We start from the raw sequence: 15,291 nt of genomic DNA, 5'->3' as shown, positions 1-15,291 counted from the left end.
CCAGAAGCTCTATATACCAATTTGTTAGTGCGTGAGAGACTTTTAGTGAAGAGAAAAAGATAGAGAATAAAAAATTAAGAATTAATATTATTGAATGAATAAAAACTATTTTATAATATATCTTTTTATATACAACTAACTTATATACTTACTTGTATACTAAATAACAAACAAATTCTAATTAACATGAACTTGGATTAGGATTACTTAACTTGCATTATACACAACAGTTTAAACCTCCAAATTTCCAATTCTTGTTTAATTTTTCAATTTAAATTCCTTTTCTTATGCATGCCGATTTTTAAATTCAAAAGACAGATTAAGATTCCAATTATCAAACCACTCGGTTAAGTCGATTTTGATTATACCATAGTTTTTATCAATACACAAAAAAGCAGCTTCAACAATTTCCAAGAATTTATAAATAACAGAAGCACGTGGTCGATCACGTGTTATCTCATTTCTAGCTATAAATAAGTGATCAAGTAGTAATAGAAATCATTCATCTAAAAACTAAAATCATAGTTTGATTCTCAAAGATGAGACCTGCTCTTGCTTTATTGCCTCTCTTTCTTCTCTTGGTATGCACAGTCCTTACGTTGTTCTTTTTTTTTGGTCAAGCACAGTCCTTGTTTTTATTAAAATAAACAAAAATATTACTAGTTATCTATGATATTAAACATAATTGCGCAATTACTTGCCTGTTCATGTTTTCTTGACGTATTTTCACTCCACCTCGAATAATTTTTTAATATTCTATTTTTTATAAGAACTTTTAATCTTCTATATGGTTTATCATACTCATTATAATTATATGAGGAATGCTACTCTTACATAAAAACTGACATTTACACCGTATTTTCATACTATTTAATTTTTTTATTATATTTTATAATTATTTTTTAACCTTTTTCAATACAAATGAGTAGATGAGTATGTTGTATTTAAACTGGTGTAAACATTGGATGTAGAATTATAGTGTATAAATAGCAATCCTCATAAACTGTTACTTAAAATGTTTGTTTAATTTTAATCTCTCAGTTGTTTTTGTTTTGTTTTTTTGCATTTGACAAAAATATTGGTTTTTTTTATTTATTTGTCGCTTTATCAATATTACACAAATTCTTTATAAAATATTTTTAAAAAAATAAATAATTAAAATAATATAAAAAGTGATAAATAATTGGGTGAGTAGAGTAACTCAATAAATATATGTTAGTTTGGGTAAATAAATGGAACTATTGTCTAGATATCAATCTCTAATAATAATATTTATTTAATTTTTTTATTAATACTAATAAAATTTGATATTTATAAATTAATAATTTTTTATAAAAAAAGTTTAAAAAAATAATTATATTAGTAATAATAATATAATTTACCAACTGTCTTGATAATTTTTTAGTATTCTTCTAACTTAAGTTATGGGTTTTCCTTGTTTTTCAAATAAAGATCATAGCAGTTGTGGAATCAAGAAAAGATGTAGGAGAATATTGGAAGCTGGTAATGAAAGAGCAAAACATGCCAGAAGAAATTCAAGGCGGACTTCTTGACGCAAACAACAAAAATAATTTGAAGACTTTGAAGCAATCATTTGATGATAAGGAAAAGAAGAACACAGTTAAAGATTTCGAACCAAGACCAAATATTTCAGCATATGAAGACAAAGACATTGATGTTGAAGAAAAGAAGATAGGAGTAGAGGATTTCGAACCAAGACCAAATATTTCAGCATATGAAGACAAAGACATTGATGTTGAAGAAAAGAAGATAGGAGTAGAGGATTTCGAACCAAGGCCCAATGTTTCAGCATATGGAGACAACATCGTTGATGCTGAAGAAAAGAAGAAAGAAGTAGAAGATTTCGAACCTAGGCCTAATATTTCCGCTTATGGAGATAACAACATTGATGCTGAAGAAAAGAAGAAAGGAGTAGAAGATTTTGAACCTAGGCCTAATGTTTCAGCTTATGGAAACAATGGTATTGAAGATAGTAAAAAGAATAATATTGATCAAGATTTTGAACCAAGACCCAATATTTCTTCTTATGGAAACAATGACATAGGCAATAAGGAAAAGGAAAAAGCTGTAGAAGATTTTGAACCAAGACCAAATATTTCAGCTTATGGAAACAATGACATTCATGCTGAATTCAAAAGAGGATTTTGAGCCAAGACCAAGTCTTACTAAATATGATGCATAAATGTAATAGAAAGCAACTTCAATCTACCTATGATGGAGTATATTTAAATAAGATGTTGCTGCTTCATGCATGTTTAATGATTAGTAAGTATGTGTGATGTATTTTATGTATTTAAGCTTTTTCAATAATTGTTGTATTCTTGTCAAGTTAAGAGATTGCTAGGGGAACTTCCACCTGTTTACCAAACTTTATTCTTGTTTACCTGATAACAATAATATATTATAAAAAAACATTATTGTTGAAGATTAAACTTACTATTACCTTAAGTGTATATGCAATGTTTCTAAAACGGGAACGGACAGGCCGGTCAAATCGGAAACCGGTCAGATAATCAGTCTAGTTCAATTGTTAAATCGAATATGTCGTTGAATCGGTGTGAACCGGTCAAAATCAGTATAAACTGATAAAATAAAATAAAATCGATGGTTTTCTTGAACCGGCGGTTTGAGTGTATCTTTATTTTTTTTATTTTGAAAAATCAAAACGACGTTGTGTTGATTATTTTAATGAAAAATTAAAATAAAAAATAGAAAATAAAAATAAAGATGTTACAGATACGGTTGATTTTGTTGCAGATAGTTTTGATATTGAAGATGGAGATCCCAATAACTTTTCCTTTCTTGAAATTAAATTTAGTAGAGAATGGAGTTATTTTATTATAAATTATTTATTAAATTATGTTGCGATTAAACTTTATTTGCAAATATACTTTACATATAAACTTTGTAGTTTTCATCATCATGCCATTTTTTGAAATTTTGTTTTTTTCTCAAAATACTCCTCTAGTTTTCATCGTCATTCCATTTTTTTGGAAACTTAAATTTGATTTTTAAATTGTTATTGGCAGGTTGTGTAGCACGACCTGCAAATCTAACGGATTAATTTCGTAATTCTTCTCACAATCAAAATAAGACCATTTTCCCTATTTATGGACCACCACCATTTAAGTTGTTGATATCATTAAATTTGCACAAATTCTTTTTATATGTCGTAGTTGTTTGTTTTAAGGTGGGTAAAAATATGTTAACTCTACCGTATACTAAACAAAAAAATTTAAATATTATAAATAATCTAAATAACCAAATTTAAGTTTATAAACTGGTTTAAATGTTTACACTACAAGAAACAAGCTCCCTAGCTGCTTAATATAGTGACGTGATTATCATGTGTTAAAATTTTGGTTGTTCCGACGTGATAATCACGTCACTACATATTATATTAATAAAATATTACAAAGTACAATACATTTGTGTGTGTCAGCATATTTATTTTTTTAAAAAAATTAGCGCCATTATGATCACGTCGCTATTTGAAAAAAAAATTAAATTAAAATGGGCGGTGGATTTCAAATGGGGGGAGTTTGAAAATTTTAAAATTCAAACTAGCGACATTGATCCCACGTCGCTAATAATAAACCTGGGAAAGTAATAAAGTTGTCTGACTCAAACAGACAATGATTAGACCATTTATTGACCGTTGCAATGCTAGCGACGTGAACCCCACGTGTGTATCTAGCGACGTGGAATTAATGACGTTGAGGTGCATTAATTCCAATTAAATATGACCGTTGTGGCTTGCGACGTGATTGGCATGTGGGAAACTGGCGACGTGTAAATCACGTCGCTAAATATCTTATAAGTCTCCCAAATCTGCTTCGTCTTCCCAGACAGTCTTCTTCATTTTCTTCATTTCATTCTCATTTCCTTCCCTCTTCAACTCTCTCAAACCCATTTTCTTCTTCAACTCTCTCAAACCCATTTCCTTCTCCAATCTCTTCCAACATTACCATTTCAATTAAGGTATATCTCCAAACCATTTTAATTCCTTATTCCATTTAATAAAATATTATTTGTGTGTTGCTAACAAAAATCTGTTTGTTGTAGATATTTTTTTTGCATTGAAAGGAGCTTCCAGAGGAACATTTGAAGAAATTATAGAGGAAGATAGAGGTATTTTAGCATTTATATTTTATTTAATGTGTTATTAGGTATAGTTTTTTATTTTTGTAGGTATAATTTGTTTTATTATATACACTTTAATGTTATATAAATATGTTATATATATATATATATATATATATATATATATATATATATATATATATATATATATATATATATATATATATATATATGTTATATAAATCATGAATTCTGAGTCCAATTTGTTAACTGAATGAACAAAGATATAATTGGCTTGATGAAACCATGAATGAAAGATATAATTGGTATGATGGATGAATGAATTTTTGGTGGTGTCTGTTATATATGTTATATGTAATTTGTTATATATGTTATATAATATAATATGTTATAGATATATATTATTAAAAACAGATTATTAAAAATATATTATAAATGTTATTAAAAATAAGTTTTTTTAAAGAATTATTAAAAACAGAAAATTATATGTCTTAAAAAGTTATTAAAAACAGAATATTTTATTAAATAAGTTTTTGAAAAAAATATTATATGTCTTGAATAGAATATTAAAAACATATTTAAAAAGTTATTTAAAAAGTTATTTAAAAAGTTATTTTAATAAGGAATATAATTATGTAAAGAAATATTAAAAACATATATATATATATATATATATATATATATATATATATATATATATATATATATATATATATATATATATATATATATATATATATATATATATATATATAGTTATGTAAAAAAAACCGAATTACTAAAAAGTTATTTTAATAAGGAACTTTCTTTTTAAAAAGTTATTTGTTTGTTATTTTTTTTTTACTAAAAATTATTTATATTTAAAAAGTGAAATGTTTTTTATAATAATTTTTGATAGTTTTTTATAAGAAAATAATAAATTTGATTGATAATTATTAAAAATATATAAAAATTAATATTTTCTAGAAAATTATTAATTTATAATAATATTTTTTATGGGAATTTATAATAATCTTTTATATTAGTTTGGAGAAATGAAATTGGGGAAGAGATTGGGGAATTAATTTTTAATAATTAATTCAATTTTAAATGATAACTAATATGTATTAAAAATTTAAAAAAAGTTAGAAATTAAAATATTTTGAAAAGGATATTTATATGAATAGATTAAATATTTAACAGGAGAGTAAAAAAAAACATGTTGAAAGACTTTATAGTAATAGATTATAAAATCTTACTTTATGTTGAAATAGTTATATGAATTTAACTATTTTTAATATTTAAAAAAAAGTTAGAAATTAAAATATTTTGAAAATGATATTTATATGAATAGATTAAATATTTAACACGTGAGTAAAAAAAAAACATGTTGAAAGACTTTATAGTAATAGATTATAAAATCTTACTTTATGTTGAAATAGTTATATGAATTTAACTATTTTTAATATTTAAAAAAAGTTAGAAATTAAAATATTTTGAAAATGATATTTATATGAATAGATTAAATATTTAACACGAGAGTAAAAAAAACATGTTGAAAGACTTTATAGTAATAGATTATAAAATCTTACTTTATGTTGAAATATTTTTAAAATTGATTGTTATATATAATTTTACTTTAAAAATTGTCTATATGTATTAAAAAATTGATATAGAAAACACCATTGTATAGAAAAAAACAATGTGATGTAGTATTTTTTTTAATATAACTTCTTTTAAAATGATATTATTTTAAAATTTGTTTAGTTACATGATGTGATGTAGTAGGTTGAATGATTTAATATAGTTAAATTTTAATTATAGTTACTAAAAAGATAATGATTGAATATGTGCAGTATGGAATATTATTTGTACTATCGTAGTTGGATGTACGATAGATTGTATCCAGGAAGAAGTGGACTTAAACCCAATTTTATAGAAGGAGTTAATGGGTTTATAAAGTGGGCGTTTGCACTGGAATGTAGACGTATAATTAGTGACCCAGAGGAAGTAGAACGTCATTTGTATAGAAGAGGTTTCATTGAAAATTATTGGGTTTGGACGTCAAATGGTGAACAACTGCCGATGAACGTACCAGAGACTAGCAATACGCATGCTTCAAGCAGTCGTCCGACTATGGAATACGAGGAAAATTTTAATCTGATGGGTGACATGGTTGAGGATGCTTTCGGTGTGAACGTGACCTATGACCAACCTGAAGATTTTGATGCGGAAGAGTTGCCGAATGAGGAAGCACAAAGATTTTATCAGTTGTTGAATGAGATGAATATACCGTTGTTTGAGGGGTCGTCAGATTCAAAGTTATCAATGTGTGTGAGATTATTGGCTGCCAAGGCAAATTGGAATGTCCCTGATAGGTGTTTGGAATTCTTCATAAAAATGATGTTGGACTCAACTGCAATGAAAGACAACTTGCCTAAAACTTTTTATGATGCAAAGAAGTTAGTGTCGAGGTTGGGTTTAAGTGCAAGAAAAATTGATTGTTGCACTAATGGTTGCATGTTGTTTTATGACAATGAGTTTGGTACTAATGATGGATTGTTGGAGGAATGTAAGTTCTGTGAAAGTCCAAGATATCAAGTCCAAAGTAAAGCCGTTAACCGTCAACAAACACGTGTAGCAGTGAGGTCCATGTTTTATCTCCCGATTATACCAAGGTTAAAAAGAATGTTTGCTTCAATGCATAGTGCAAGTCATATGACGTGGCATTATACAAACAAAACAATTCCAGGCACTATGCGACATCCATCTGATGGCGAGGCATGGAAGCACTTTGATCGGATGCATCCTGATTTTGCCGCAGAACCTAGAAATGTCAGGCTCGGATTATGCTCTGATGGATTTACTCCATATGTCCAAGGGTCGGGAACTGCATATTCTTGTTGGCCAGTTATTGTAACCCCTTACAACCTCCCTCCCGAGATGTGCATGACAAAACCATACATGTTTCTGACATGTATCATTCCAGGCCCGTCGAGTCCAAAAGCTGGAATTGATGTCTACTTACAACCTTTAATTGATGATTTGAAAAGGTTGTGGATTGGAGAATGCACTTATGATATATCCCGTAAACAAAACTTTACTTTGCGAGCTGCCTTAATGTGGACAATTAACGACTTTCCAGCATATGGCATGTTGTCTGGTTGGGGTATGCATGGCAAAATGGGTTGTCCGCATTGCATGGAACACACTAAGGCTTTTACGTTGGATAAAGGGAAGAAGAGCTCGTGGTTTGACTGTCACCGCAGATTTCTACCAAGAAATCATACCTATAGAAAAAACAAGACGGATTTCAAAAAAGATGAAGTGGTAAGAGATCATCCTCCACCTCGATTGTCACCAGGTGCTGTATGGGAACAAGTTTGTGTACTTCCAAAATTCACAGATATTGGTAAAGCATTTAGAATTCCAGGATACGGGGTCGACCACAATTGGACAAAAAGAAGTATATTTTGGGACCTCCCATATTGGAAAGATAATTTGTTGCGCCATAATCTTGATGTTATGCATATTGAGAAGAATTTTTTTGATAATGTATTTAACACAGTGATGAATGTTAAAGACAAAACAAAAGATAATGAGAAGGCTAGACAAGACATGGAAAAGTGGTGTAATCGAAAAGAGTTGGAGTTGAAGCGTCAACCGAATGGAAATTTTTTAAAACCCAAGGCTTGTTACACTCTGACTTCACAAGAAGCTAAAGCGGTTTGCCAATGGTTAAAGGAATTGAGGATGCCTGATGGGTATTCTTCAAATTTAGCAAGGTGTGCCGATGCTAACACTGGGAAGTTGCATGGTATGAAAAGTCATGATTGCCACATTTTTATGGAACAATTTCTACCAATTGCGTTCGGCTCTCTACCCAAACATGTGATTAACCCACTAACAGAAATTAGTCATTTCTTTAGAGATATTTGTGCTTCAACTTTAAGAGTGGACGACATCATTAAGTTGGACCAAAATATTCCAGTCATTCTCTGTAAGTTGGAACAAATATTTCCGCCTGGTTTTTTTGACTCCATAGAACATCTACCTGTGCATCTTGCATATGAAGCTTATCTTGGAGGACTTGTTCATTATAGGTGGATGTATCCCTTTGAAAGGTTTATGGGTGATTCTAAGCGGTCAGTGAAAAATAAAGCTAGGGTGGAAGGGTCAATATGTGCACATTACTTGCATCGGGAGACAACACATTTTTGCAGTCATTATTTCAACAACTTGGTGTTAACTCCAAGAATCATAAGGAATCCTGTAAATGTTAATGAGAGAAGTCAATTCACATTATCAGTCTTCGGGCTTCCAGGCCGTCCATCTGGAAAGAAGGTTGTTCATTGGTTGACCCAACAAGAAATGCAATCTGCACATGTTCATGTCTTGATCAACTGCGTTGAAGTTAAACCATATATTGAGTAAGTATACCCAACTATTTTATTTTATTTATAGTGTCAAAATAACCTTGAAACTTATAGTGTGTTTTTTTTAGGGAATTCAACAACTTCTATTTGCAAAGTACCGATGTACAATCAACATCCAGTGTCATTCATGATCAATTTCCAATATGGTTCAAACATAGATTGTCAGGCATTGTTACACCGACTCCAGAAATACTCCATTTGAGAAGTTTATCTGAAGTCCATAATCGAAGCGCAAACGAATGGCACACATATTTCGTGAACGGATATAAATTTCACACTGAGACTTGGACTGAAGGGAAAAAAACAAAAAACAGTGGTGTATTTGTAAAAGGAGTTACAGATGGGGGTGAAGATGACTTCTATGGCTTTGTTAAACATATCTACGAGTTGGAATACAATTACTTGGACTCCGAAAATAAAGTTGTCTTATTTTATTGTGAATGGTATGATCCAACTAGAGGCACAAAAATAGACAAGACATATGGTACTGTTGAGATTCAAATGGGCCGAAGGTACAAACAGTATGACCCTTTCATAATGTCACATGTTGTTAGGCAAGTTTATTATGTTCCTTATCCTTCATTTGTGCCACGTAAACGAGGGGTTTGTGTTGTAATTAAAACAAAACCATTGGCCCATATTGAAAGTGGCGATCTAGTGGAAGATCTTGCTTTCCAAGTTGATGAAGTTGGACCAATTAATGAAGTGGTTGCAGTTGAACAAACTACAAGTTTGTCTGATACAACAGTTGAGGGGTATGAAGTTTATGCGTCTATATTGTTGGTTGAAGAGCAAGATGATAATGAGGATGATATAGATGAAGAGCATGATGATAATGAGGATGATATAGATGAAGAGCATGATGATAATGATAATGATAATGATAATGAGAATGATATAGATGAAGAGCATGATGATAATGATAATGATGTATATTGATGAGAACATGTGTTTGTAATTATACTAATGAACCATCTATTGAATGTTTTAATAAAGATATATATTAATGAAAATGTGTGGTTTGAATATTTATATATTTGATTAATTGTGTATTCTATATAAATAGGTAAAATGCGTCCCCGGTCTGAGAAGACTAAAGGTAGACGTCCGAGGGTAGTGGTATGCGACTCACTTCAGTCGACAGTATCTCCCCCCCATAGACTCAGCTAGACCGCATGTCTTTGGCCAGCACTCAGCCTCTTATGCCATTACTCTCCTCTCCATCTTTTATTAGCCCACCTAGCTATCCCTTCCAGCCGAGTGGGGGACCTAGCTATCCATTCCAGCAGAGTGGGGGACCTAGCTATCCATTCCAGCAGAGTGGGGGACCTAGCTATTCATACCAGCAAAGTGCTGGACCTAGTTATTCATACCAGCAGAGTGCTAGACCTAGCTTTCCACCACAGGTCCCCCCAGGTTTCCAGCAGACAGGGGGGTCACACACCTCACATCTGACACAGGTGCCCCTATCCTTCCAGCAGACAGGGGGATCACACACCTCACCTACCACACATATACCTCCAGGCGGGGATGATCATGTGGAGGCAGATCAGGATGATATTGAGCAGGCTGAGGATGATGTTGTGTTGGATGGCGATAATCTTCGGGGGGACGATAATCCGGATGAGATTCAAATCGTCGGTGGCAGATATTATATTACGCCCGTCGGAAATAAGTAAGTATCTTATTTATAATTTTTTAATTAAGTTTACATTTACTTTTTTAATATAAATTTATATGTAACGCATGCTAATTCAAATTATTGTTATTTAGTTTTACTCCGAGTCGGACATCTGCAAAGTGTGTGAGCTATGTGATTCAACAAATGTATAAAGATGCTTGGACAAGATTTGGAGAAGTTCCAAATAGAGATGATTGGTTTAACAAATTTAAGGTATAATTAATTTGTTTTTTAACTATTGTATATTTAAAACATTATTCTAATTTTCTAACTGTTTATCTTAATGTTAACAGGAAAAGTGCACATGGGATATTTTGAGCGAGAAGGTTGTTAAAAAAGTCTTTTTCATCAGAGCATCAAAAAGACTTTCTGACACCTTACGACGTGTTAGAAAGCGTTGGGAGCGTGATGGTAGTATTCCCCCTTGGATGGGCAAAGAAACTCTTGATAAACTTCTGGTCTATTGGGATACACCTGAATTTAAAGCTAAGTCTGAAAGTGCCAAAAAAATGAGGGCATCTGAAAAAGGTGGGCACGTTAATGCTGGTGGAAGTATAAGTACCTACGAACATATGCGGCGCATGGTAATTACTGCCACTTATATATTGAAGTTATGTTTTGATTAATTATTATATGTATTTAATTAAAGTTAATTTTATTATTTAGGAAAAGAGGTTGGGGAGAAAACCACTCATGGTCGAGTTAGTTAAGGAGACTCGGACGAAAAAGTCGGGAGAGTATGTTGATGAGCGTACACGGCAAGCTTTGGTAAGTTATTCAATTTACTTTATGAATATTTTTTTATATTTAATGACAATTTTGTGACGTGATTTTTGTAACACCCCAATTCTACCCAAAGCATTTAGGCAAGAAAATATCAGAGTATTAAAATTTCATACAACACAATTAGGATGTTACACTAAGTAACCAAACAAACACCTTGAAAACAAACGGACATCACCGATGCCAAAAGCATACACACCTGCCAATAACATGATACATAACACACGGAAGATACGAACATATATATATATATATATATATATATATATATATATATATATACGTATAGCTCTCACTCTCAAAGAGGAGTTTTCCAAAATAAAGTGTTTACAATACACAATGGCACGTTATCACATATACATGTTCAAAAGAGTCATATACAAATAAATAACAACAGACTCCCGACTCCCCGGTGTTACGTATCAGAGCAACCGACAAGACCAACTGGAGAACTACCTCCTCCAAAGACTCCCAAAGCGGCTAATCTGCAGAATGCCACTCAAGCATCAAATCAGCAGAAGGGTGAGAATATAATTCATAATGAAAGCATGACAATTATAGTAATGCCAACAAGTATCATCAATAATCATACAACAAAGTAATCCACTAAGTCAACCACAATCAATATATAAGTAATGCGACACATGAATGGTAACATAAATTATAAGGACTGACGATGATGAATGAGACTCGACTATGCATATGCATGTGGTACCAAATCCGGAGTAAAACTCCTCCTTGTCATTATGACAAATACACCTGCCGAGCATTATGCTGGGACTTTATTCCACTCAGGAAGCCCGCAGGCTGTCGTCATCGAGCACGCAGCTCCCACCGATGACCTCTTGCCACTCAGGCTAATATACCGTTACCGAGCATTAAGCTCCTACTGGTAACCATGCCCGCAGGCCATCTGTTAACAGCATTCCGCCATTAACGTATTGAAATGTTATGCTGTGCAAATATATGACTCTATTACACGACAACAACATCATCAACAATATAACACGATCATACACTCACGTTACATCGTTTATATTCTATCCAAAAGGATACATCACCAATTAATAACATCGTTATCAATTACATCACACCATAATTACCACACAGGCATTAATAAGCACACAACACACATTCACCGTTAAAACATACTGGCCACATTGGCATAAATGATCGCATAATTGCATCACCTCAAATTAATATTGGCCGTTAGCCCACAACTCCATCAATACATCATCAACAAGTTGTAATAACAACAATTCAACAATGATAATACATCATTCTCATAACAACAATGACTTACCATAAGGCCACACATCATGTTAATAACAAACAACCAAACATTGTCACATATCAAGAATGAACATTCATTAATACATAACACATATGAACATGATCTCATGTTATCGACAACTAATCACATACCTCGTACCAATACGATAACATTCACACAACACATCATCATGATTTATCATGCACTAGTTCACAAAACCATTATGGAAATCAACCAACCACTACTACATCCTACATCATTAACAATTACCACCAAGCACTATGATTATTTACCAATCATATCGCGCATATAAACAATTATGTGTTTTCATCAACAACCCTCATAACCAATTAATAACAAGCTAACCAATCCTATACTATCATATAGAACATCCAACTAGCTTCCTAACACTTCGAACGGCGTACGAAACGGAGCTACGGATCAAAAGTTACAAGGTTTCAAAGTTTGGATAATTGAACATACTACACAACTCATCACTTGATCCTAATAAAAATAATGGGATACTACATACTATGAATCATTTAATTAGATAATAATATAGTTCATTGCGTTAGCTTTCCAACGCTTCGAACGGCGACAAAATCGGAGTTACGGTTCAAGAGTTACGAAGTTTCAAAGTTTTGGAAAAACAGAAAAAGCTGTTGTCCGCTTCAGCTCCGCTCAGCGGACCTTCGCAGAGAATTTTCTGCAACAGAACCTCCGCTCAGCGGACCCACCTCCGCTCAGCGGACCTGCGTAAACCCATAACGAACCAGAACTGTTTTAACCCTCTTATACCCACCAAAACCACTCCAAAACATCATTATAACACCAATACAACACATACAAACCATAGAAACAACCTAACATCAAACTTTTCATGGTTGATTCATCAATCTATCTCAAAACCTAACATTTTATTCAAACTCAATCAAGCCATGGAAAAGGAAAACAAACATGATCAATCACCATAACACAACAAGGACATCATTTAATCATCATACAATCATTCTCAAACAAACTTAGATCAAACAAAGACCACACAAGAAAATTGTGGAAATTGGAACAAGAAGAACAAGAACAAGAACAAGAACAAGACTATAAGAATCATATATCCAAGATAAATTAGATTCACCCCATTACCTTGCTATTGTGACGATCGGCAATCGATTCGGTTGAGAATCCTCCACTTTCTCTTGTTTTTCCCCTTTGCTCTTCTTCTTCCTATCTTCTCTTTCTCTCTTTCCTTTTTCTTTCCATCCTCTTTCCCTTCTCACAATATTTCTTTCTTATAAAGAAAATATCTATCCCGCGGAAATGACCAAAATGCCCCTACGCTCAAATATCGTTCAAACGCCCCAAAACGCGGAATATTACCTTAATGATATTTCTAGTACCAAAAATATGAAAACCTTCAATTAAATATTAGTCCGCCATCCCGAACTAATACCGACTGAAACGACTCCAAAAACGGTAAAATTCCAATAAACGTCACAAACGTCCAAATTAAGCATATACTTATTTTTCCGAGCGTTACAATTTTCACGTGGCAACTAAGAAGTTGCCGCATGATTTACATGTGGCAACAGAAGTTGTGGCATGAGAATCATGTGGCAACGGATTTTTATTTTATTTAAATTAATTTAATTTAAGTTTTATATTTAATATTTTTATTGTATGTGTAGGAGGATTATCAAACAAGGCTTGTACAATTTTTGGTCACTAATCCGCAATTTACTCCTAGCGAAGGACAACCGCTTCATCCAGATGTTGGTTTTTATATTTGGAATGAAGTCATTGGCGGAAAAGGTCCTAATGGATGTTTTTTTGGTGGTGGAAGTATGGCGGGATGCTTGAGAAGTGGTGATAGAAATTTATTTGAAAGAGTAAGAGATGGGGAAGGAACGTCACGCCCAGCACAATTGTCCCCGCAAATGATGGAAACAATAAGACAATTGGCGATAAGTGAGGCGAGACGCGAGTCAGAGCAACGTGAGATGGCGTTAAAAGCCCAATTAGAGGAGCAACAACGGCAAATAGAGGCAATGACGAAGAGGCAAGCGGAGATGGAGGGGCAACAAAGCCTAATAGAGAGAATGGCCAAGAGGCAAGCGAAGATGGAGGAGCAAATGCGGCTATTTATGCAATTTCAGGGAAGCGATAACCAATTGTTTGGTGGAAACGTTGGAGTTGGTGGTGCACCGGCAAATCAACAAGATGATGAAGATTTAAACCTCGATGATTTTCCCGATCCAGGAGATACTTAATTATTATGTAATATTTATTATATTTTAGTTTGAATTTTAATTTTAATGGATGTAAGATATTAAATTTTAATTGATGTATGACACATTTTAATTTATATTTTGTTTATTATTTATTTTCTATTTTTTATTATATTATTCAATAAATATTATTTATTAATATCAATTTTTAAATTATTTATTAATTATATTTTATTATATTAATTACATTTCTTTATTAATAATAAAAAACTTTTTTAATAATAATATTTGAGTTATATTTAATTAAAAAGAATTTTGTTTAGTGAAGTGGTTTACATGTCACAAATATAGTGACATGAAAATCACGTCGCTAACTTAATTTTTTTTTAAAACGAATTACGCTTAGTGACCTGATTTACATGTCACTAAATTTGTGATATGTAAATCACGTCGCTAGGTTCAAAAAATAAGAAAAATATTTGTATTTTAGTGGCATGATTCCCACGTCACTAATTAGTGACATGAAAAACACGCCACAAACTGACTTCGTTGACTGGAATCTGTGTAGTATGTAGCGACATGATTTGCATATCACTAAATAGTGACGTGAAAATCATGTCACTACTAGTTTACCACCTATCCCCCTACGACATATTCTCTCACGTCGCAAATTTAATGGGGTGACGTGATATTGATTTTTGTGGCGTGTTTATCATGTCGCTGGAGACAGTATTTTTTGTAGTGTTATTATAAGTTCATTATATGATATCAATTTTTCATTTTCAAATT

General features: G+C 32.0%; 1 protein-coding gene and 1 pseudogene across 1 annotated transcript; both read left to right on the top strand.

The window, feature by feature from the left end:
* The first annotated feature begins 510 nt into the window (after nucleotides 1-510).
* Nucleotides 511-2,349, top strand: LOC131654963 (organ-specific protein S2-like; annotated as a pseudogene).
* Nucleotides 2,350-9,715: 7,366 nt separating this feature from the next.
* Nucleotides 9,716-14,544, top strand: LOC131657597 (uncharacterized). Its single transcript, XM_058926978.1, has 5 exons — nucleotides 9,716-10,215; nucleotides 10,314-10,434; nucleotides 10,515-10,805; nucleotides 10,888-10,989; nucleotides 13,963-14,544. Exons 1-5 carry the CDS (start codon nucleotides 9,716-9,718, stop codon nucleotides 14,542-14,544), a joined length of 1,596 nt encoding a protein of 531 aa, XP_058782961.1.
* The last annotated feature ends 747 nt before the right edge of the window (nucleotides 14,545-15,291 follow it).

Source organism: Vicia villosa, linkage group LG3, assembly GCF_029867415.1.
Source record: "Vicia villosa cultivar HV-30 ecotype Madison, WI linkage group LG3, Vvil1.0, whole genome shotgun sequence".
Taxonomy (NCBI): domain Eukaryota; kingdom Viridiplantae; phylum Streptophyta; class Magnoliopsida; order Fabales; family Fabaceae; genus Vicia; species Vicia villosa.
Note: the sequence above shows the minus strand (reverse complement) of the source record. Positions and strands in the feature narration are given on the sequence as shown.